Here is a 21,868-nt window from a genome sequence, read left to right as displayed (position 1 = left end):
TCAACGGGAACACTACAGTCGCAGAAAACGTTCTCTGACAATGAAGCAAAAGCCAGGGAGGCAGCGCGTGCACAATCAACGCGCTCTTGAATCCCGATTATTGAATCCCAAGTCATCATCCGTGTTAGTTTAGCGGGGGTAGAAAAATGCACAGACGTCTGATTCACAACAGCAGAATAAGACAATAGGCCATTGGGTGTCAAATTTGACTTAAACATTCTTGTTGCCTCTACAGCGTTTGGCCAAATGAAAAAAACCATCGCACGTTGCAAAAGATACGCTGAACACCCCCCCCCCCCCCCCCGCATCTGTTACAAGAAAACAAACGCACTGCCAAACAATGGCGGAATTAGCGTAAGTGCAAGCACTTGCATTTACAAAACAAAACAAAATTACAGGCACTGGGCAGAAAATGGGACTAGTAGTTTCCTTTTCACCGCAGTGGGTTTAGGCTTCGAAGAAGGTGCTGAAGTTCCCACAGGAATTTGCAAAGCCAAGCCCAACTGTAGTTTTCTGAAATGGCAGAGCCTCTTTGGGACAGTGACGGTTGTGGAAGACAAGGCATGGTTCCAGGAATGAAGTCTGCTGTGTCTGAAGCGTAGCACAGTGAAATTAGGGAGTGTGTATTGGGGCTTCCAAGTGTACCAAGCTCTCTTGCAGAGCCTATCCTTGCAGGCAGCATTGATAAACAGGTCGTCACCGCGGGCAAATTGAGCAGCTTCCTCCGCATGTTCGTTGCAGATAACGCCAACGTAGTGCCCGCGGCAACGCGGGTATGCACATCAAGGATCCGTATATTGCCAGCACTCGCTGAATAGCGGTATAGAATTAGGAGCCAAAAATTCTGTTTTATCTTATTTTGTTGCTATTGCTTAATACAATGACATAAAAGGCAAGCGTTAAGAAGACTGTTCCTTATTACTGTTTTCTGCGCGTTAACATTACACAACATTCTAGCGATGTCTCAAGGAAAAGATGGTAGAATTATCCAGGAAAACTTCCGACAACGATTAAAATGTAAAACACGTAGGATTGCGTTACTGTCTGGCTCCGCCAGAATTTTGTTCGGGTTATGGCACATACCCAAGACGGGGATAAGCCATGGTTCGCAATGGTAACATAATATTAAATCCTTGCTTCCCGTTAACTTAGTGTTTAAATAATAATTACGTATGTTTAAATAATAATGATTAAAACTGTTTCGTTTTTAAAGTGGTTATGTCTATTGAAATATGTCCTACTTATCTATGTCTTCATTGATTGCACTAAACTTGCATTAAAAATCTCCGTGCGATGCGGGTGTTATTTTCACGTATTACTGTTTTGTTACAGCGAAGTAATTGACCTAGATAAACGTACTCCTTTACAGATATTAGGGGCTGACTGGCGATCCTGAATTCTTGTTCCCTTGCCAGGCTATTGAACATTATCTTTGTCTTCTGCATATTCATCTTCAACCCAATTCTTACACTTTCTCGATTGAGGTCCTCAATCATTAGCTCTAATTCGTCTCCATTCTTGCTGAATAAGACAATGTCACCAGCAAACCGAAGGTGCTGAGATATTCGCCGTTGATCCTCACTCCTAAGCCTTCCCAGTCTTAGAGCTTGAATACTTCTAAGCATGCAGTGAATAGCATTGGAGAGATTGTCTCTCCTTGCCTGACCCCTTTCTTGACAGGTAACTTTCTACTTTTCTTGCGGAGAACCAAGGTTGCTGTGGAATCCTTGTAGATATTTGCTAACACATTTACGTACGCCTCCTGTACTCCTTGATTACGCAATCCTTGATTACGTAATCCTTGAGTACTCCTTGCGTTCTATTGGACTTTAAAGAACCCCAGGTGGTCAAAATTAATTCGGAGCCCTCCACTATGGCATGCCGCATAATCAGAACTGGTTTTGGCACGTAAAACCCCAAAAAGAAAAAAAGATCAAGGACTCTTGTCTGGGAATGTCGAAGAAAAAAGTTTCTTCTAGCTGGCTTTGAACTGCGCCACCTCGCGTGTACGATATTCTTTTTCTTTCTGTCTTTCCTTCTTTTTCCTTTCTTTCTTTCTTTTAGTTTCATTTTTCTTTTTTTGTATCTGATGTATCGGTGCTCTAGTTCTTGGGTTTTGCGAGCTCTGAAATCAAAAAAGAAAGCTAACTTTCCTGACGAGCTCAGTAGTTTGTTCCTCAAAATACAATTTACCATTCTACAAATGCTTATGATGTCGTTCACCTTTTGATACACTTGGAAATAACTTCTTCTGGAGCCTCGAGCGCCTTACCGAAGCGGTACAGCCAACTTTAAGTATGCCAGTTTTTTTTTTTTTTTCGCCAGTGCTCCAGGCCAATGTCCAAACGGTTTTTATCAAACCTTATCGTGGAGTGTTGCTAAGGAATTCTCTAGATACAGCTTGATGAAAGAGGAAATGATGCGCATACTTTTATTATTCGGAAAGAATATCAGAAAGAAAAAAATCACCGCATATCCACGAAGTGAATGATGATGTGTGGGTGAAGCACCGGGGGATCATTCGGTTAACCGTGAATCTCCCGACGCCGGCAAGCGGACCCAGAGGCGGCGAGAGCGCGGGAAGCGGCGGCAAAACGCCGGAAGCGTTCTCTACCAGATGTTGGTGGCGCCGATGCTCGGTTCAAGCGCGAGCTTCGCGAGCCCTCAGTTCCGGGTCCGCTTGCCGGCGTTGCCGTACTGCTGCAGCTCCGCGAGCCCTCAGCTCCGGCTCCGTTTGCCGGCGTTGCCGTTTTGCTGCAGCTTCCCGCGCCATAGACTCCGGGTTCGCTTGTTTTCTGCGTTGCCGTGCTGCAGCAGGTTTGCGAGCCCTCGACTCCGCTTGCAGTTGAGCCATCACTCTCGCCTTTTCATCCATAGCGGGCGTGCCGTTATAAGAAGCGACCGTTATCATCCATGGCTGAAGAGAGCAAGAGAGCGCGCGTCGGGAACCAACGCCCTTGCGCACCGACCGTTATCGTCCATGGCTGAAGAGAGAAAAAGAGTGCGCGTCGGGAACGAACGCCCTTGCGCACCGCAGTGCCCCTAGCGGAATCCATGCAAACCAGAGCTACGGACGAGAGAGAAAGAGAGTGTGCGACGGGAATGAACACCCTTCAAATTATGTTGTTTTGCGTGCCAAAACCACCATCTGATTATGACGCACGCCGTAGTGGTGGACTCCGGAAAGTTTGACCACCTGGGGTTCTTTAACGTGCACCTAAATCTGAGTACACAGGTGTTCTTGCATTTCGCCCCCATCAAAATGGGGCCGCCGCGGCCGGGATTCGATCCCGCGACCTCGTGCTCAGCAGCCCAACACCATAGCCACTGAGCAACCACGGCGGGTGCAGGAATGAACGCCCTTGTGCACCTCCGCGCCCCTACCGGTCTTCATGCAAACCAGAGCTACGGACGACGAAGGAGGGACAAGGCTCGGCCCTACAGTGCTTCGCCGCTAAAAAAAGGTGCGGCTTGCCGCGTGCATCGAAACCGGTGTGATCCACCGTGGTGCCACACATCGGGCCTGTTGACTGATCGGCATAGAAAATGCGTCAGGAACGCGCTTGGAACGCCGTTGCCCGTGGAAGCCGAGAAATTCCATCGCTAAGGAGCCTACATCCGAAGCATTGCATGTAGGGTCCCTGTCCCTCGCCGATGGCTAGCGCCGTTCGGCCCGGCCAAGCGGCCGAGAATGCAACTACGGATGTCACGTTCGCTCCCATTGCAGCCCACCTGAAGCGGCAGGACGCACCTTTTTCTTCTAGCGGCCGTGGTTCGACAATCTTCAGGGAGTGAAAGGGGCGGTGATTTTTTAACAGCGATGCTGTTCTTAGTCGACCCTTCGCCGCATGGAGGAAGGAAACCCCAGTAGAGGCCCTGGCCAGCACGAGCGTATTGGAGAAGGTGTGGCGGAAGTCACGTGCTGTTTTTCGCAAAGGAGCACTGGGAAGGGTACCCCAAATGTCAACGTTGCCATGACAACCGCGCTCCTGAAGCTTCGCTGCTGCTCTCGGTCTCTGAAAAGTGAGATAAGATTTTTCCGCCGGTGTCTTTCCCGCAGCACCTTTTGTTCGCGAGAAAAGCTGACTTTGGGGTTTGGTGTGTAAGCTTGAAAGTTGTGTTTTGGGTCTGTGAGTATGAGTGTCGGCCAGCAATAAATACACTCAAGCTATCACGGCGCGGGTCTTCGTTGTCTTCTTCAACGTGCCACGGAAAAACACAGGAGCGCGTCTGCTTCACTAAAACTGCTACAGAAGTTTTGTAAGCTTTGTTTTGACGCGCGTCAGCAGCACACACTTCCGACGGCTCGTAACAATGCAAGTTCAAAGTTCGCGCCCATCAGCTCCGGCGAGCTGCAGAACCCCTGATTGGAGGCGCAAACAGAGGTGGCACACCAACATGGCTGCACTTCCGGCTTCAAAAAAGTGACGTCAGGGCCTCTCCTGTTTTGTTTCCTTCCTCCATGCTTCGCCGTCTGTCCGGCGTCACGTAGGTCACGTGACAAGAAAATGAGAGCCGCGCCGGTGGAGGGCAAGCCACGTGACCAGCAGAGGAGCAGAGGCACGCTGGGGGAGGAGGCGACCAATAAGAGAGCACATTGGAGGAGGAGAGGCGATTAAAGGTGTTTCTGTGTGGCGTGCCCTTTTCGATAACTCGCAACGCATAGAGCTGATGCCGACGTCGTCCGCGTTTCTCCGCGTTCGCGCCGAATTCGCGCGGTGTCCGTGACTGCAGCATATGCCTTAGCGGCGGCTCGGCTGATTTAGACCGGAGAACTTGACACTCGTCGAGTAGCTTACTTCGCCCACACCAGAATTTTAAGTTGGCCCAATGGCAAATTTTAAGTGGGCCCACTGGCAAATTTCAATTTGGCCCACCCCCAAATTGCAGTTGGTCCAGCTCCAAAGTTCAAGTTGAGTCATCCTTAAAATTCAAGTTGAGCCACCCCCAAGTTTCACTTGGCCCACCCACAAGTCAAGCTGGCCCACTCACAAATTTTACTTGGCCCACGTCCAAATTTGCCTAATGGCAAATTGATGTTCGTCCAAACCCAAATTTCAGGCCTACCTCCAAAGTTGAAGTTGACCCGATCCTAAATTTCAGTTGGCCCACTCATAGGATAAGCTTCCCTATGCATGTTCTAAGGTGGCCTTGCATCTCTATGGGCATTTTATTTTTTTTTATTATTTTTTATTTGTTCCTTATCGCTTGTAAAGCTACCAATTATCTACATTTACACTTTTATAATGATTAAATGTAATATATTTGCAAATTACGAATTCTTATGCTAGTAAAAAGCATTACCCTTTTTGCGTGAGAGGGCTGGGGTATTCGCGAAAAAGCTTACGCATTAAAGAGCCACTAAAGCCAAATACTAAGTCGACGTGTACAGTTCAAATATCATTCCAGAAATCTCGCACGCTTGTTTCGTGCAAAGGGAAGAATTCATTTACGTGAGAATTGCATCTGAAGCGCCCGAATACCTTTATGACAATTCAAATCTCCCGCCACGCCAACCAGGGAGTGGATGGATGGATGAATAACTTTATTGCAGTCCTTCGGTGTGCGCGATTAGTGCTGAGCGGGCTGCTCCCACGTCGGGACAGAGAGGCCTTGCTCCTCCGCCGTGTCGCGGGACCGATCGACAGCCCACAGCCGTGCTTGAAGGTCCGAGCTGCGTAGAGCTCGGTCCCACTCTTCCTTGCTGGCCTGGCCCCCTGGCGCCAGAAGGCAACCCCAGAGCATGTGAGCAAGGCTAGCTATATCTTTACAAAAGAGACACGCATTGTGAGGGTGCGCGTCCGGAAAGATTTTGTGCAGGAAGGCCGGGCATGGGTAGGTGCCCGTCTGAAGCCGCCTGTACGTGACTTGTGCTTTATTGAGTGCTTTGTGCGGTAGCAGCATGGTTCTTTTGACTAACTTGTACTACTTGGTGAGATCGTTGTAAGTGACGAGGGGGTCGCACTCGCTCTCCCATCCTGCCGAGAGGGAGTCCGGGCTCGCACGGTGAGTTAGGCCTCGTGCGGCCTCGCGTGCCGTCTCGTTGAGGTTGGGTAGGGGCCCCTCCAGTGGTTCCATGTGTGCCGGGAACCAATTGATGTAGTGCGGGGTGAGGTGTTGAGTGCCAAGTATTCTGACGATGGTCGGGGATATGCTCCCTGGTCGGGAGGACAGAATTGTCCTCTTGGAGTTGCAGAATACCAAGCTTTTACCATCTGCTAGGAGTGCAAGGCAAGGCAAGGCCACCTCAGGACTATCAGTGCGGACCATGCACGCGTTGATGACCGTGCCGTCTTTGTTGATCACCGCTGCTACATAGGCTCGTCTGCCAGGATAGGTTGCATTAGGGAGCCTACATGCAACGCCGTTTTAAAACGGTGTTGCATGTAGGCTCCCTAGGTTGCATACGCCATCACCGCCCTTTGCTGCCGTCGGTGAGTAAAACGGCACCCGACAGATGGCGGTACGGTGCGCCACTGCAGTTGCGATTGGTCAAATGGCGTGGACCGTTCGGGCATCCGCTACATCACATGCAAGTGGAATTATGTGCAACTTGCAGTTTGTGTGAGTTTAGCGAGCCAGAAAAGCCAGCCACAGCACTACGCGATAACGTCACTGCTGAAACGCGAAAGCGGGGGTGGCACACAGTCGAGCGAAACCGTCCACGTCGTTGACAAGGATGTAATGCCAATGCGTTCTTTTTCTCTAAAAATAGAACTGGTCAAGTAGCATTTTCTTTCATCTTATAATACAGTACAATGATGTTTTTATATCGAGTAGTTGCGTACTAGTGACAGAATTTAAATGAGGAGTGGTTTCGTCATCGGTTGAGTACTTGAATGTCCCGGGGGAGTCTCTGATCGTGTCCTGCATTTACCTCGATTTCTCGATTACTGAGGCTCAATAAGATATAACATTGACGCCTTAGAGATAATGAAGCACTAATCCATCGCTTTAGCTTGGCTTAGTATTTGCCTTTAGTGCCACTTTAAATAAAAGTTGAGTGGAAATTTAGCGCTAATAGCGAGAGAAAAGTGTTAGTATTACATATCACCTCTTTCAGGTCTCGGATCCGTGATTTAAACCACGTTCACGAGATTGAAAATGTTGCATGGCAATGGTCTCCTCTGGACGGTGGTGCGGTGGAGACTGCGAGTTGCACTGCATATTTAGTAAGGTGTAAAATACGTACTGCTGCCTTAGGTACTGGCTTCATCAGCAATCATCGCCTGCTGACAGCATTTTTAATACTTCTTCACGCAATGTGTTCTCGGTGTCACTTGGAAATCGTCATGTTGAATAGTTATTTAAATGGGTTAATCGCATTAGGAGTCTCAAAGGGTTTTTTACTTAAAGCTAGTCATGTGATGTATATATTTACGTCTACCAATTGCAAGTCGCTGGCTTCCACAAGTACACTTTTTAAAGCGAAAGCTTCATTACGCTACCTCGGGCAGCCGTCGGCGTCTTAGCAGTTTTCACCTTGAGAACAAGAGGACAAACCACAAGAGGTCAAACCGTTCACGCTACGTCGGGCTATAGTTAGGCCTTTACGGAGCCCTGAAAGGAGACATTGCCGCCTTTGGCCGAGTAGAGTTGGGCGAAACCGCACCTCGCCCACAGCTCGTTAATGGGCCCAGCGAATGCAGTGAAGCTTTCACTATCAACAAGGGTTAACCAGAGCTAAACCACAGCAAGTTTTTCCACTTTGACATTCCTAATGCATAAAACAAAATATGTGTGGGAAGCCAGTCACTTGGTAGACCGATAAAATATATGTCCTAGCGCATATCACCTGACCAGCTTTTCTACACTTTCACAATGCATTTCACGCATTAAAGGAGCAATTTTTTATTACGATAAACCAGTGACATGGATTGCATATTGTATAAAGCAGAACTCGGCTTGCGTCACCGAACCTATCGCTGACGGAGCCGGCACATAAGGCAGCCGTACGTTTTTGCCACCTTAAGAGTCCTCATTAGTTTTCCCGGTTATTACGAAAAAGTATATTGCCAATATTGTCAGCATATTGCAAAATTTTAACAAGCTCAAAACCACAGTAAGGAATTTTGTCGGCAGCACAAGCTTTTTATTTCAGTTTTATGAACCAAATCTTAAGAAAGCCGTAGTTTTTCCCGAATCACGAAGCATTGATATCGAAAGTAAACTATTCGACAACTACATAGAGTAGGTTTTGTGGGCATATAAACTGCAATGAACATTCGCTTACTAAATAAGATACCAAGCGCAGGGTCACGGGCGCACAGACAAACGTGATAACATCTCACTCGATGATCGCGGAAACTCGCTGTCACAACGCAGGTGAGATGAAGAGCGCCAGTAGCGGCGAGAGAACGCTTCAACGAGTCTCTAAAACTTTATTATGTAGCCCCCAACACAGGGCGCGCGAAAACACAGCGAGCACGATTCGACCAGCCCTGTTGGCTCACCTTCATAAAGCGCCCACCGCAGGTTGTATGCGACAGGTTTGAAGAATATGAGATGTGTATGAACAGACCTCCAAACGGGAGAGAAGGCTCGCAAACGTGGTGCGCTTTCTGCGACAGGAGGTGCGGGAGAGTGGGCGCCATGATATATGGGTTGGGGATTTACTTTAGATATCTGTCGGGTATGGAGGGGGGTGGGAGGGGGGGGGGGGGGCAGGCTGCTTCAGAGTGTCCTTGGCTTCGAATTCCCGCACATGGTGAACGGTCAAATGACCTCTTGTACATTGCCGGGCCGGCTGTTTGCGGCCGACATCATGGTGCTTACCTAGAGTGTAGACCACTTACAGCCATCGGTCGCTTTCACTGAAGTCCACCTCTCCTTTCTGGGACAAGAGTTCAATGGCATGAAATCTACGATGCCGCTGTTCTCCGGTGCTGCCGTTCTCTTCCGCTTCCCCGGACGCCCGGCACATCGCAGACAGAACTTTCTGTTTCGGATCATAGTTGCTTCGATGCACAATCCTGAGCAGTGCTCCTGCTTTTGTCTAGCAGAGAAAACCATACCCATTGCTGTTGTATACGTTTTTCCACCGTAATGGTTGTTTCGTGGTTCCTGTATAATTGCGGCGTTCGTTGAAAAAACATGGCGGACTGCCATAGCTTGGTTTACCCTTCTCCAACCCGAGCCCTTACTGCCTTCGCACACTCGCGTTCGCTGTCTTCCTGCACGGGACAGGCGAAGAAGCCAAATTTTCCTGAAGAGTGTAAAGACGTCTACTCCACTGTTCTTGTACACACTTAATATGTAGGTATGTGAACACTCGTCGGGGCAGGCTGTTGTCTTTCATTATCCTTAGACGACCGTCGAATGAAATCTTGCTGGTTGCTTCGCTAGCCTCGAAAGAAGAGCAGCCGATGTCGCCCTGAATCGACTCGGCATCGACACGCGCATGGCAACCCTTACCTATCGTCCCAAATTCGCGCTGATAGCGTTCCCGTCATTCTCGCATCCTCGCCGACAGGTATACTACAGCAAGAGCAAAGGTGGGACTGATCAAGTGTACCGGCTTCCAGAGTTCTCGCACCAACTCTGGATGGCTGCAACCCCACATACATCGCCTGTGCAGCGAATGATATGCTCTCTGAGCGTACCGTTTCACGTTGTCCTGATGTTTCCTACAACATATATTTGTTGACGCAGTAAGCCTTACAACAAGGTACCGGTATTACGTTCACCATGGTGGGGTGACACCGTTGGGAAGAATCGCGGCTGCGTCACCTTGAGAGCTGGAGAACAGCAGCACCACAAATGTCTTTCCATTGTGTCGTCACAAAACAGCAACGCGCATTCGTTGGGTGTTGCCCCCGAGGCAGCCCCATTCATCAGTGCCGTCCAGATGTCGACAGAGCCTGACACCGACCATGACGGGCAAACAAGCACCCCAAATCGGCAGTACGAATTATCGTGTGCTTTCAGCCCCCCCCCCCCCCCCCCTTCAATGCTCCCTGCCCACCTGCCTACCTGGCGACGGGGCCAGATACTGACCATGACAAGCTTACCCGCCACGGAGATGCCACTAATTGATGCAAGGAGATAACTTCGTGGTATTACATCCGTTGGAACGGCGTCGACTTCAGTTTCACAGATTGCCACGTGTTTACCTCATATGCGGAGGCGATCGTGCAACATTGAAGGCGGAGGCCGGCGTAACGGTGCGACGTCATGGGTGGGATATTGCGAACCGCCAACTATTGTGACTGACCGGGACACAGTGATCAGATTGCCTGCCCTGGTCACCTAGGGAAGAAGACGGCTTAATAAGGGTGGACATTTGGTGCATTAGGTGCAGTGATGTGTCGTGTCGTGTACTGATGTGTTCTCAGACTTGAATGTGCTCCTACATGGAGTGGGCTTCTGTACCTGGAGCCAGTGTTTATACTGTAAAATAAAGGCTTTTAACAGCGGAGCTGTTGTAGGTCGAGGGCGCGGCATCCGCCCGCCGGTGTCACGCAGGTCACGTGGCCGGAAGAGGACGAGAGCCGCGCCGGGGGAGTGCAGGTCATGTGACCAGCAGAGGAGGAGAGACGCGCTGCGGGAGGAGGCAACCCGGTACGGCAGAATCAGTAGAACATTAATACAGTAAAATAAATTACGAAATAGTTGAATACACAGCCCTGCTTATAACTGCTAGCCGTTACAAATGCAATCTACTTACAAATGCTCGTTTTCTTTGGTGACAGCAGTAAGGCACCAAAGCGGCAGTTCGTCGTACAAAATACGCGCTGTCGCAGGAATATAGCCTCATGCTTGGCAATTAAACCGAAAAACGTGGCACACGGATGATCTCAAATTTTAAACAAAAGAAGAAGAACGATTTTTCCGCGTGGGCCGTGTCCTCGCGCGTTCGCGCGTGCCCACGCCAGAAGAAGAAGGATCTGCGCCCCGGTAAGCCAGCACGGCGAAGCTCCGTGACATTTTCACAGCCCTAGTTTTCTTTCCTTCCTCTTTCCTGCTTCTCTTTTCTACCTGAAACACTTCTTTAGGAATAGCCCCAAACGCTGACCAAGGCAGAAGAATGTCTACTGAGGAGACTAAAGGCAATCGCTTCTGCGACGCGTGCGAGTAGACGCTGGTATGGGTTGCGCTTTCGAAGACAAGGACACGGTAAGGCACGCAGGTAAACAAACATGAGCGTGCACAAACCCCTATCTGCGTACGTTGCTGTGTCCATGGATTCAAAAGCGTAACAAGCACCAGTATTCAATTCCAACTGGCCCGAGAAGCAGCATTCTTAGAGTAGACGCTGTGGGAGTGGTCAGGTCCTTTTTCCTGCACAGTTTTGGTAACTTATGGCTGGATTATGGCTGATCCATCGCCATCCTTCTGCGTTGTAAGGGCGATTTGCTGGCACGCCGTCGTATTTCTCTAAGCGTGTGAGCTGATTCTTAGAGATAAGCCTAACGGTACAGCAAGAACACCTTATAATGGCAGATCGTGAGGTTAAACGTAGCGAAACTGTAAAGTAGTTTATGAGGGACGCCGTTGTGGAGGGCTCCGGGTTAACTTAGACGACATGGGTTTCCATATTTTTGCTTCTAAAGGCTGTGGCAGGGGCGATTGGTACTGCTGAGTTTAGGGATGCGGAATAATTTTGACCCGCATTGGTTTCTTTAACGTCCACGTAAATCTATTCGGACGAAGCGTTTTCTCTGCCCTTCGCCACAATGCGACGGCACCAGTCATAAACTTAGAGCGCATTTGGACAGCCGCTGCGGTGTTCTTCACAAAACTAGGGCAGCTTTTGCAAAGCATTTCTTTAATGTGTGTTTATTTACTCACCGAAGTTGAATGTAGGGCCAGTTGGTGATGCGTACTTGAGTACGGTGAAACACGATAGACGGGACAAAGTAAGGCGATACCGACGGGACAAGCGCTCCTTGGCTTGTCCAGTCTTGTCGCGTGTCCGTCGTCTCGGCTTACTTTGGCCCGTTTATCCCGCTTCACCGTATTAAAATTATTTACTCACGGTTCTAGAGCTTCGGGCAAATCATGTGGTGCACGGTAAGTCGTCGCGTTACATAGCTAAGAGTGACGACTTGCGCGAAACTTCAGCATTGTCACCTTGGTAAGTTCCTGTGCCCCAACGTACGACACCACCACTTTCGCGAAGCTTTTCAACTGCGATCAAATTGATTACGCACGGGTATTACGCTTCCGGAATCGGCCCCTGGCAAAAATTGACATCAGCAACTGTGCGGGTCCGCTCCTTGCGCCAGTATGAGCTGACCGAGGTGCCCCAGTCCTATGCATCACTACAAATCTTCAGACTCTCATATAGTGTAACAAACTATTACAGTTACACTCCAGGCCGTTTCTTTTTCCTGTTTCTACTTTACAACCAATGGCATAGCAGCGGTTGCCTCAGCCACCTCAGGTGAGCTGTTTGGTATAATGCTCGCTCCTGTTCGCAGTCATGGACTTCCGGCTGACGGAGCCTCGGCTGAGTCCCGAGCAGCAGGCGCTGTTCATGCGCATCGGACTCTGCCTGCTGGCGCTGGTGGTGGTGATGACCACCGTGCTGCTGGTCCTGTCCCGCAGGTCCTGTCCCGCAGCCACTACGGGTTGCCGCTGCGGCTACGAGGGGGCGCCAGCGTGGCCGAGCGCTTCACGCGTCGGGCCGCGCAACTGTGCAACACTACCTCCTGCCGCCTGACCGCAACGCTGCTGAAGGCGAGTACACGCGTATTGTGGCTGTTATAATAAAAACTGCAAACTTTGTGGAAGGCCGGTGCAGAATTCGTTACCTACACATGCGAAATGGACGCATACTATATGCTTCCATTTCGCATGCCTATGTTTGTCAAAGGCGCAGGCCAACTTATCGAAACGTAGGCCAGACTTCCTGAGTCACCTTTTCTCTCTGTTTAGCTACACATCAGGCATTTTAAGAATATAGCTTCATTTGTTTCAAAATGACAAATAGATGCCGTATACTTGCGAGGGTCCCAAGAACAAGCCTTATTGTGTCCTTGTCTTCGAAAGCGCAAGGCATGCCATCCTTTCCAAAGCGCCAGCCAGCCATTCGTTGTTTCTGCAGCCACTGACACTGCAGAAACAACGATTGCACTGGGAGCCTGGCCTATTGACCATCGTTAACTGCGAACAACTTTTGGCCATGTGCTGCACTGACCAACAGCGGGTGCACAAGGGCAGTGTAAGGTTGGAGCCAAGTATAAGCACGGAGACTTGCCTTCCTTGACTATGACATCGAAAACAAATTTCTTCTCTGCGCATCGGTTTCAAGCTAAGGCTTACCTGGTTCGCTGCAGCTGACGGCATGACCTAACTATTCACAGGGCAGCGCAACCGAAACGCACAAGATGAAAGTGGACGGGAACACGGCTCTCGTCGCGTGTGCCCCGCTGGAGCTACACCTTGCATATGTTGCGGACGAACAGCTGTGCCTGTCTGAGTTGTAATAACAGCTGTGTACGGTGATTGGCCTTGTGAAGGGGTTTGTTTTTGCTGCGTGATTTTCAGTACTCTGTTCTCCGGAGGCATCTAATCCGCGGAAGAGTCCAAGTACGACACTGCTTAGCTTCGTTTATTCGTCGAGAATCGGCGCATTCTGTTCATGCTTGGTTATACTTGTATTAAGCTCGTTGCGTAATCAAAGGGTTCAAACTAGATTGCACAGCGGAATTCGGTAAAGCTTCCTTGCTCATGACTACCAGCCATTTGACACTGCAATTCCTAAAATAGCAAACTCTATAGAAACCGCGATAGAGCCAGAAAAAGCACCAAAAACAGAAGCATTATTTTCAATTTTTAAAGAACCGTTATGGTCCCTAATTTATCGTTATCCTTAAATATGTACTAGTCAAACTTGTATATTTATTGTAATTACATAAAGAAAACAGGGTAAACAAAGTGAAACTGCGTGAAATGACGAGTTGAAGCCAAATCCGCAACTTCAGTTCCATGTGTTGTGTGTTCCAATTTAGCTACGATGGTAGCTCACCCTGCCTCTCTTCCTACTCATGTGCGTGTGCTTTCAGATGTTCTACTGCTTTGCCCTACGGTCGTGGATGTAAACGTAACTAGGCCTTGTTAGGCAAGTACACGTTGTAACATTAGCCCCGTAGACCAAATTTCGTAAATTCTCTTGTATAAACCAGGTAATATAGCATAGACAGCTCTTTTTTTTTTCTGTGTCTATATTACATCATGCCACTCGGGTCCAGAACGTTAGACATCATGCTCGGGAGCACTGCGGCGCAGCTACTGAGTCATCACAGTCTATGACTTCCTGCTATATCAGTTGTGTGTCGCCAAAACACGTGTACGTAAACATGTGAACGTCACTTTGATGGCCTTCGAGACAGCGCGCTATACGTCTCCGACCCCGGGGGCCTTGTTCATTTAAGCATATCGCGCGCCATTTTTTTTTTGCAGGAAACGTTGGACCACCGCGGCAGCCCGTGCGACAACCTGTACGCGTACGTGTGCTCGGGATGGTTGCAGGAGCCCTCGTTCACCAGCACGCACGAAAAGCAGATGGCGCTGCTGACGTGGCACGCACGCTCTGGGCTCAGGCGCATTGCTCAGCGCGCGAACACCACGGACCACGTTGTCACTGGCGAGCGGTGAGAGATCGCATCACCTAGATCACTAGTGCAAGCGCTGTCTTTCTCTAAGACCCATCGACGTTTACTCACTTGCTTGCTCACTGACCTCCATTTGTTCCATCAACACGTCCTGCTTGCTTAGCGTCTATGGTGTTGCGCTGCTAAGCACGAGATCGCGGGATCAAATCCCGGCCGCGGCGGCCCCGTTTCGATGGTGGCGAAATGTTAAAAAAGAAACAAAAAAAAAAACAACAATGGTGTCATCTGCACTAGGGACACGTTAAAGATCCCCAGGTGGTCAAAATTATTCTGGAGTCCCCCACTACGGCGTGCCGCATCGTCATATCGTGGTTTTTGCTAGTAAACCCCAGAATCTATAAGTGTATAATCTGTTCAGTCTCTTAGACTTACATAAAATTAAAGAAATATTGACTTCTATACAATTCCCAGCAGACCAGGTGTTTCAGCATCTCTCTGATTGCTGAACACTGGGCTTTGAAGATCGCATGATATCTTTGATTGGCCAATTTGAGCAGCTGTAGCGAGCACAAAAATTTGTACTGTTGTATGCGTGTTTAAGGTACTCATTCGTACTTTTCGGCCACGTTATAGCAGTGTTTTACTCCGGACTAACACCTTGCTACAACGCAGCAAGAGCGTTGCGGCTGAGTGCCGTGAATATGCATTTCAATAAAAGGGTTTGATCTGTCGACACTGATATCTGAAAGTTCCGAAATTCAGGCTCTCTCTCGACATTGCTGCTTAAACGTTATTGAAATTCAAGCTGCCTTTTAAAATATAGTGCTGTGAAAATGCTGACAATATAATTCTTTGAAATAAAAATCTTCGATTTACATCGATGCCCTGCGATAATGCTACAACGATAGCCGAAGGGGCAATGTCCAAAATTCCTGGACATGAATGTACAGACGTGAGCAACCTTGTCTAGAACGTGGGGACAGCGGCTTCCGGGGCTCTCCGGAACCAGCCAGCGACGTCTAGCAGGTAGTTGCTGGGTCCAAACATGACCAGCACCTACCGTTAGACGTCGGACCCAGCAGCTAGCGTTATACGTCGATGGCTGGCTCCCGAGAGCCCCGGAATCCGCCGTTTCCTCGTTCTATACAAGGCTGCTCACCTCTGTACGTTGAAACTGCATGGGCTGTCTAAATTTAGCGCGATGATTTGGAACGTTCCACTAGTTGCAGTAGACAAGAATTCTATGCGGCTAATAGTGGCATTATTCTTACCTATACTCGCGACATAGAGGTAACCTGCAACCAAACCAGCAGCCCCCTACCACCAGTAACCAGCAGGGTCCAGTGGGCGTTGGCCAGGTGACGTCGAGCTCCGCCAAGGCCGCCGTGCTGTATAGCCGGTGCCTAGCGGCTTCGTTGGAGCACCGCGCCGATGCCCTGGCCGCCTTTCTACAAGACCTGGGCCTCGGCACTTTCGGTGACGTCGTCGAGTACCCGGTCGAGCTTGCCATCAAGCTCGACCTATATTACGACCTGAAGGTGAGTCCACAGGAGTTCTTATCACTTGCACAGAGAAACGAATAGAGATGCTTATCTTCATGAGTATTTAGTATGAGTCGTACAAAACATTCTACTTCTGATCGCTACTTCCTGTCGCTTTTGAACAATGCGTTTTGAAGTAATTGACGCAGGCAACGAAGATGTACAGCTCTGATATGTATAAGCTGTACGCGAAACAGGAGAAATCGATTATCATTTCTAGTAATATTTAACTATCCAGAAAAGCTGGGTATCACGATGACCCGTACCGTCAAATGTCAAAGCTGTTTTATAGACTCCTTAGTTCGCAGATTTTTTTTAAAGATAAACGCTACGCGGTCCCCAAGCGCTGAGAATCGTCTACTTACATTGGCGCTTTCGAGAAAGGTCTTTCTTGAGTAACCATTTCGAAGTAGTGGCGCATACGGCAAAGTTCGACATGTTTATACCGCAACACCTCACTCAACTGAAACTTGCGCTGCTGCAACACCGCGTACACGACCGACACAAACCAGTCTATACCTCGCACACTACACACCGAACCAAACTCACCTTCACGCGGTATTTCTCAAAGTGCTTGCTCGCAGCTGTAAAATGACACGGTGAGACACCGCTGCTGTTTCATCATCGACTACCGACATCACCCCCCTTCACCATTGCGAGCAAGCGTGTGTTCGCGTTCCCACACGTTATTTTATGCGTATCGAGGTTGCTCCGCTTCAAGATTCCAGGCGAAATGCTTACCGCGATCATTGGTTCTCATCGCTGGTGCTCGATGCTGCTCCTCTTAGCGTATATGAGCCAGCATCCCTTCGAGTCCTGAACCATGCTTTACTATGTATCGAAGACGTTCCTTCAGAGACCGGCGGTTCATCTAAGCCTCTTTCTCAGCACTTGCCACACGCTTCAGCCCCCATTTTGTTTGTGTTAAAGCTCGCGCCTGAGCCCGGCCAACAATACCACTCGCTTCCCCGGGCAGCCTCTGTTTGCGCTACATGTTGAACCGGCGCACTGTGCAAGCCTGCAGCCATCAGCCGCAAATTGGGAGCAAGATACAAAGTGTCGTTTAAGAAGTGGTACTGTGTCGTGTTGAGCCCACCAGCGAACCACTACTACAACGTCGCCCATGAGGATAGCAATCGAGTACTCGACCCTTCGTGACGCATCTTGCAAGACAACAGCCAACTCACGTTTATTTAGAGGGAGTGGTGAAAGGGGAAGAGAAAGCTTCGCTTCTAAAGCCTGTCCTGTAGACCCTTTCTACCCAATAGTCTAAAGCCCATTCTAACTATGAGAGGTTTGAATGTCATCGTATGTCGTTTACATCTGCTGGAATCGTCGCGGCAACCTGCATTTATAGCTTACTGGCTGTAGTTGTAGCTCAATGGCTATACTGCCGAGCCCGAGGTATGCAAGAACGCTGGTGCGCCAAGATTCTAGTGCACGTTAAAGCACTGCGATGGACGGAGTTATTCTGAAGCCCTCTGCGACGGAATATATCACAGCGCCTGTGCGCTTCAGGAGGTTAGACATTATCAGTCTGCCCTATCTTGAGCACAAGATCGCGGGTCCGGTTCCCGTTGGACGCGTCCGCATTTTGATTCGAGGCTAAAGGCTGAAACGCTATAGTGTACTTAGATTTATGGGGACGGTATAGAACTCCTCAGTAGTCGAAATGAATCCGAAACCCTACGCCACAGCGTTTCTCATAGCCATAGTTCAATAAAACCAATCTCTAAACGAGCCATCAAGATAAGCTAACCCGGGCTTCAAGCCATTTCTCAGGGTAGTACGCTCTTAGGCTTTATGATTCATTGTTGATCCTCCGATCCCAACCAAACAAGTCTAGGCGCTGGCATGCAGTGACAATGTTGCATTGAATATTGTATATGTGCCATAAAACTAAGACGCAGAGAAGGATCTGTTAGGGTTGATAATTATGAGCAACGTGCTAAAAAACGATCACCCAGAGGGACTCTGCCTATACATTGTGGCGCGTTCATTTTATTTAAGGACGTTTAGCATTTACAGCCGAGCTTTTAGGCAGACTGTCACCGCGCCTCTAGTAACGCACTCCTTCCTTGGCTTCGGGCAGACACTGTTCGACTTGCGGCGGCACCCGACATGGCAGCGACAGGATGGCCGACCGCTGCTGTCCATGGGCCGTCGCACTGACCTTGAACCGTGGCGGCGCGAGCGAAATCGCATGCGCCGCGATCTAACATACCTCAAGTTCGTCCAGAGATACGTCAACGCAATTCTGGTGCATGTAAGTACGGGGTAACACAGTGGTGATGGCTCTTCGGCTACCTAGGGGATCAAGGGCCTGAACACGCACTATCAAATAAACAGCGAAGCACGTGACAACATAGTCTCTTTAAAAAAAATTAAAAGAGGGGACTCTGGGCACTCCAACCACTCAGCTGCGATAGCGGAAGATGATTAATACATGGATTTGTCTATTTTTCATCCTTGTGGCTTCGGACGTTTTTGTGGCATCGCCTTTTAAGGACGATCTTTCTAAATTTGAAAGAGAAGTTTTCTAGACCCATGAAGGCAATAAATTTCAGCGCACAGGCATAGTTATGGGGAATTCTTCCTTTATAATGCAATATTTTGTTGATAATGATTCCATTTACAAAGTCACAACGCCATACGTTTGAAGCCTGAAGAACAAAATTCAGGCAAATTCATCTGCTTCCAATATTTCCCATGTTTTTAAACCACCACACTTGGGAGCTGGCTACACTCGCGCGCTAGTTTCCTCTGCTAATTTTTTGTACAAAACCCCATGACCGACCGTGCAATCAATACAACGTTCGGGTCATGTTCGGTTCAAATTAGGGGTGGCAGGATGTAAGCATACTTTCCATATTCTCGGCCGCCATTTGCTGCATACTTGTTTTTCCACAGCGCTGCCGGGGCGCGAGAGAGGTCGCCGCTTTTAATGTCGTGTTGTATCGCCGTGAGGGAGCGATGTGTGTCTCGATTGCATGTGCATTTATTTTTTTCGCGTGCTTTTGTGCTTGTGGATTAATTTGTTCTTCGTGCGTTCTTTCGTTCCGTCATGCGCTATATTATCCACCCCTATAGCTACCACAACTATCATTAGCTTCAGACTACATTATGGCCACTGCACGACCAAGGCTACCACCAGCTATCTCCAGTTAATGCCTCTCGTACCTTTAGTACCTACACCATATGCCTGCAAATTTCCCCTCCTTATCACACCATCTAATCATTTGCCACCATCGACTGCATTTGTCCAACCTTGACATCTGTTTTGTTACCCTAAGAGACCACCACTTATTTAGCTGCAATACCCATTGCAAGACTTGTCCAACTCCACTTCTTTCTTGTAAACTGAACTAGTAAATCAGCTACACCTATTCACTCTCAAACCCACACCTCCATCTTCCCGTCTCTTAACGATTCAGTTTCATGCTTTGGTATGCGCCAACTACTCGAGAAATCCATTCTACTCAAGGAAAACAATCATTTCGCCTAGCCCAAACCATCAATGCCGCAAAACGGATATCAGAAGACGTGGCAAACCTTTGTGCATTCAGCAGCACCCGTCCATCGTTATTACAGGTGAACTACAGCACCGACACCAACGAGAATGTGCACCAAGCCGGCACTTTAGACCTAATCGCGCACCGCATCATGACCACGGAAGAGGTCGTGCTTGCGATGACCGCGGTCATCCCCGACGATGACCCCAGCCACTATCACGCCATCGTTCCCCTGATGCCAAGCAGCAGCTCCTCCCTGTGGCCGCCGTCGCTGGCAATCAACAACTTCAGTGAGGTGGCCGTGGGTCATCCGGCCGTGCTTGGCTACCAGGACGTTCTGATGTACGATCTGCCACCCTCCGGTGTAACAGCCTACGTGACCTGGGAGCTTGTGCGTCAGTTGGTTCCACTGACCGACCAGAAGTGAGTAACACGACACTGTATAAAGTTTTATGCTTTATCCATCTTTTTTCCATGTTTTACAATGAAACACACATTACGTTGGCACAGTGGCTATGCTGCTGAGCGCAGGGTCGCGGGTTCAATTCCTGCTACTTAGGCCACGTTACGATGGAGGAAGTGTGGTAAAGGAATTTCAGGTATAACCTCCTAAAGCAACTCGCGAAATACGAGAGTGTCAGCATTGTCAAGCTGTAGAATTATTTGGACCACTTGGGCTATATTCAAAGGGGGCCCCCTCACCAGGCCCCACTGCAAATCTTGGTTGCCCACTGGAAGCTATAAAACGCTGTCTAAGGAGCGTTTTACCGAACTAATTCTTCAGAACGATATGTTATCGGAGGAGATGGAAGAAATCCACGGTCCTACAACTATGCCGCCAGGATGCGAGCGTCGCTGCCGGCAGAGACATTCTCTCCCTCTGCCTCGACACAACATTCCCAAGCTGTTTTTTTCCGTTCCTTCCCCACTGCTGAAGCCGAGGGTCTTCGAGGCCCTCCTCCTTCTTTTTGTGCTCGTATTTAAAATTTTTTTTATATGTGTAGCGTCTTCCGCATTGGGTGCTTGATCATGTTGAGTGACGAAACAGACATGACTATGAGGCAGTGGGACTTTGACACTCTGGATAGGGACCGCGGCTCTCTAGAGTGGAAGGCGCCCGGCGTATGGTTCGAAATTTCACCTGTTTTCGCGGTCGCGCAGTGCCCAAATACATTGCCGACACGATCGTCATCGCGTCATGTATACGCTACACATTTTTGTTTAAAATGGCGGAACCTGGTGAGGGGCCCGTCAACGGGCCCGCAAAGCTCGTTGTGCAAGCATCTGTATATTCAGCTCCTGCAGGAGTGCTGCCACTGTCGGCTGGGATGAAATCCATGGCACCATGCTAAGTAGCCGATGTGAAGTCATGTGAAGTCATGAAAGAGCTCAGTAGTAGCTCGCTGGGAAGTCAAGAAATTTGATAGCTTGAGAATTGAAATAGAGGGCATTACGTGCCCGAACCGCGATGTGTGATTACGATGCACGCCGTAGTCGAGGGGTCCGGGTTAATTTTGAAAACCTAGAGTTATTTAGCGCGCACATTAATCTAAGTACCGGGTATTTTTGCATTCTGCACTTATAGGAATGCGGCTGCGGCGGCCGCGGTGAACCCGCGACCTCGAGCTCAGCACTTCAATCAACGCCATGGCTACTAGGCCGAATAGTCGAAGGCTGAACTTGGCAAGTTTGAGAAAATTTGGTTAAAGACAATGGCTCAAGCACGGCAAACTACCCTAAAATCTTTTGCGTCACTCATAACGTACTGGTGCTGGTGTTTCGTCCGTGAAACTGATAAACTAAAACTCCGGCCTCCATTTTCTCTCTTGATTAACTAACTAGTAGTTGCCGCTGACGAAATAAAGATTTAAGTAACACTTAATCATTCGTAAAATGACCTAGCGTTTCTCTTTAGCGTTTCTCTTTCAAGGCATTGAAAACTAGACTGTCGTCTATTCTCCGTATTTCCTATTTCCGTTTCTTCTCTGCCCAGGTTTTCGCAAAGCACAGCCGAGGCCACCTGCTTCGAGGCCGTGTACCGTCTGATGCCTTACCCGAGCCTCATGCCGGGCATTGAGGCGTTGGACTCGTACAAGGGTTGGCTGGAGGCTGAGCTCATCTTCAAGGACGTCGCCGAGGCCCTGGTCAACTTCATGAATGTGCATGGAGTCGCTGTCCGGGCCCAGTGAGTGAGCGTATTGTGACTTCGTAGTGACGGCGAAGTGCAAAAAGAAAAAAAAAATACCGTCAGAAGTCC

General features: G+C 49.1%; 2 protein-coding genes across 2 annotated transcripts in view; one reads left to right on the top strand and one right to left on the bottom strand.

Moving 5' to 3' along the window:
• The window catches only part of LOC125940981 (uncharacterized), a 508,491-nt gene that overhangs the window by 448,285 nt on the left and 38,338 nt on the right, over positions 1 to 21,868 (bottom strand). The window lies entirely within an intron of this gene.
• On the top strand, positions 12,425 to 21,830 carry LOC119431515 (uncharacterized). The gene is made up of 7 exons (XM_049657894.1): positions 12,425 to 12,508; positions 12,550 to 12,681; positions 14,407 to 14,597; positions 15,847 to 16,096; positions 18,192 to 18,365; positions 19,691 to 20,034; positions 21,605 to 21,830. Exons 1-7 carry the CDS (start codon positions 12,425 to 12,427, stop codon positions 21,798 to 21,800), a joined length of 1,371 nt encoding a protein of 456 aa, XP_049513851.1. The 3' UTR covers positions 21,801 to 21,830.

This window comes from Dermacentor silvarum, chromosome 10, assembly GCF_013339745.2.
Source record: "Dermacentor silvarum isolate Dsil-2018 chromosome 10, BIME_Dsil_1.4, whole genome shotgun sequence".
NCBI lineage: Eukaryota > Metazoa > Arthropoda > Arachnida > Ixodida > Ixodidae > Dermacentor > Dermacentor silvarum.
The sequence above is the reverse complement of the archived record's forward strand: the minus strand, read 5'-3'. Positions and strand labels throughout refer to the sequence as shown.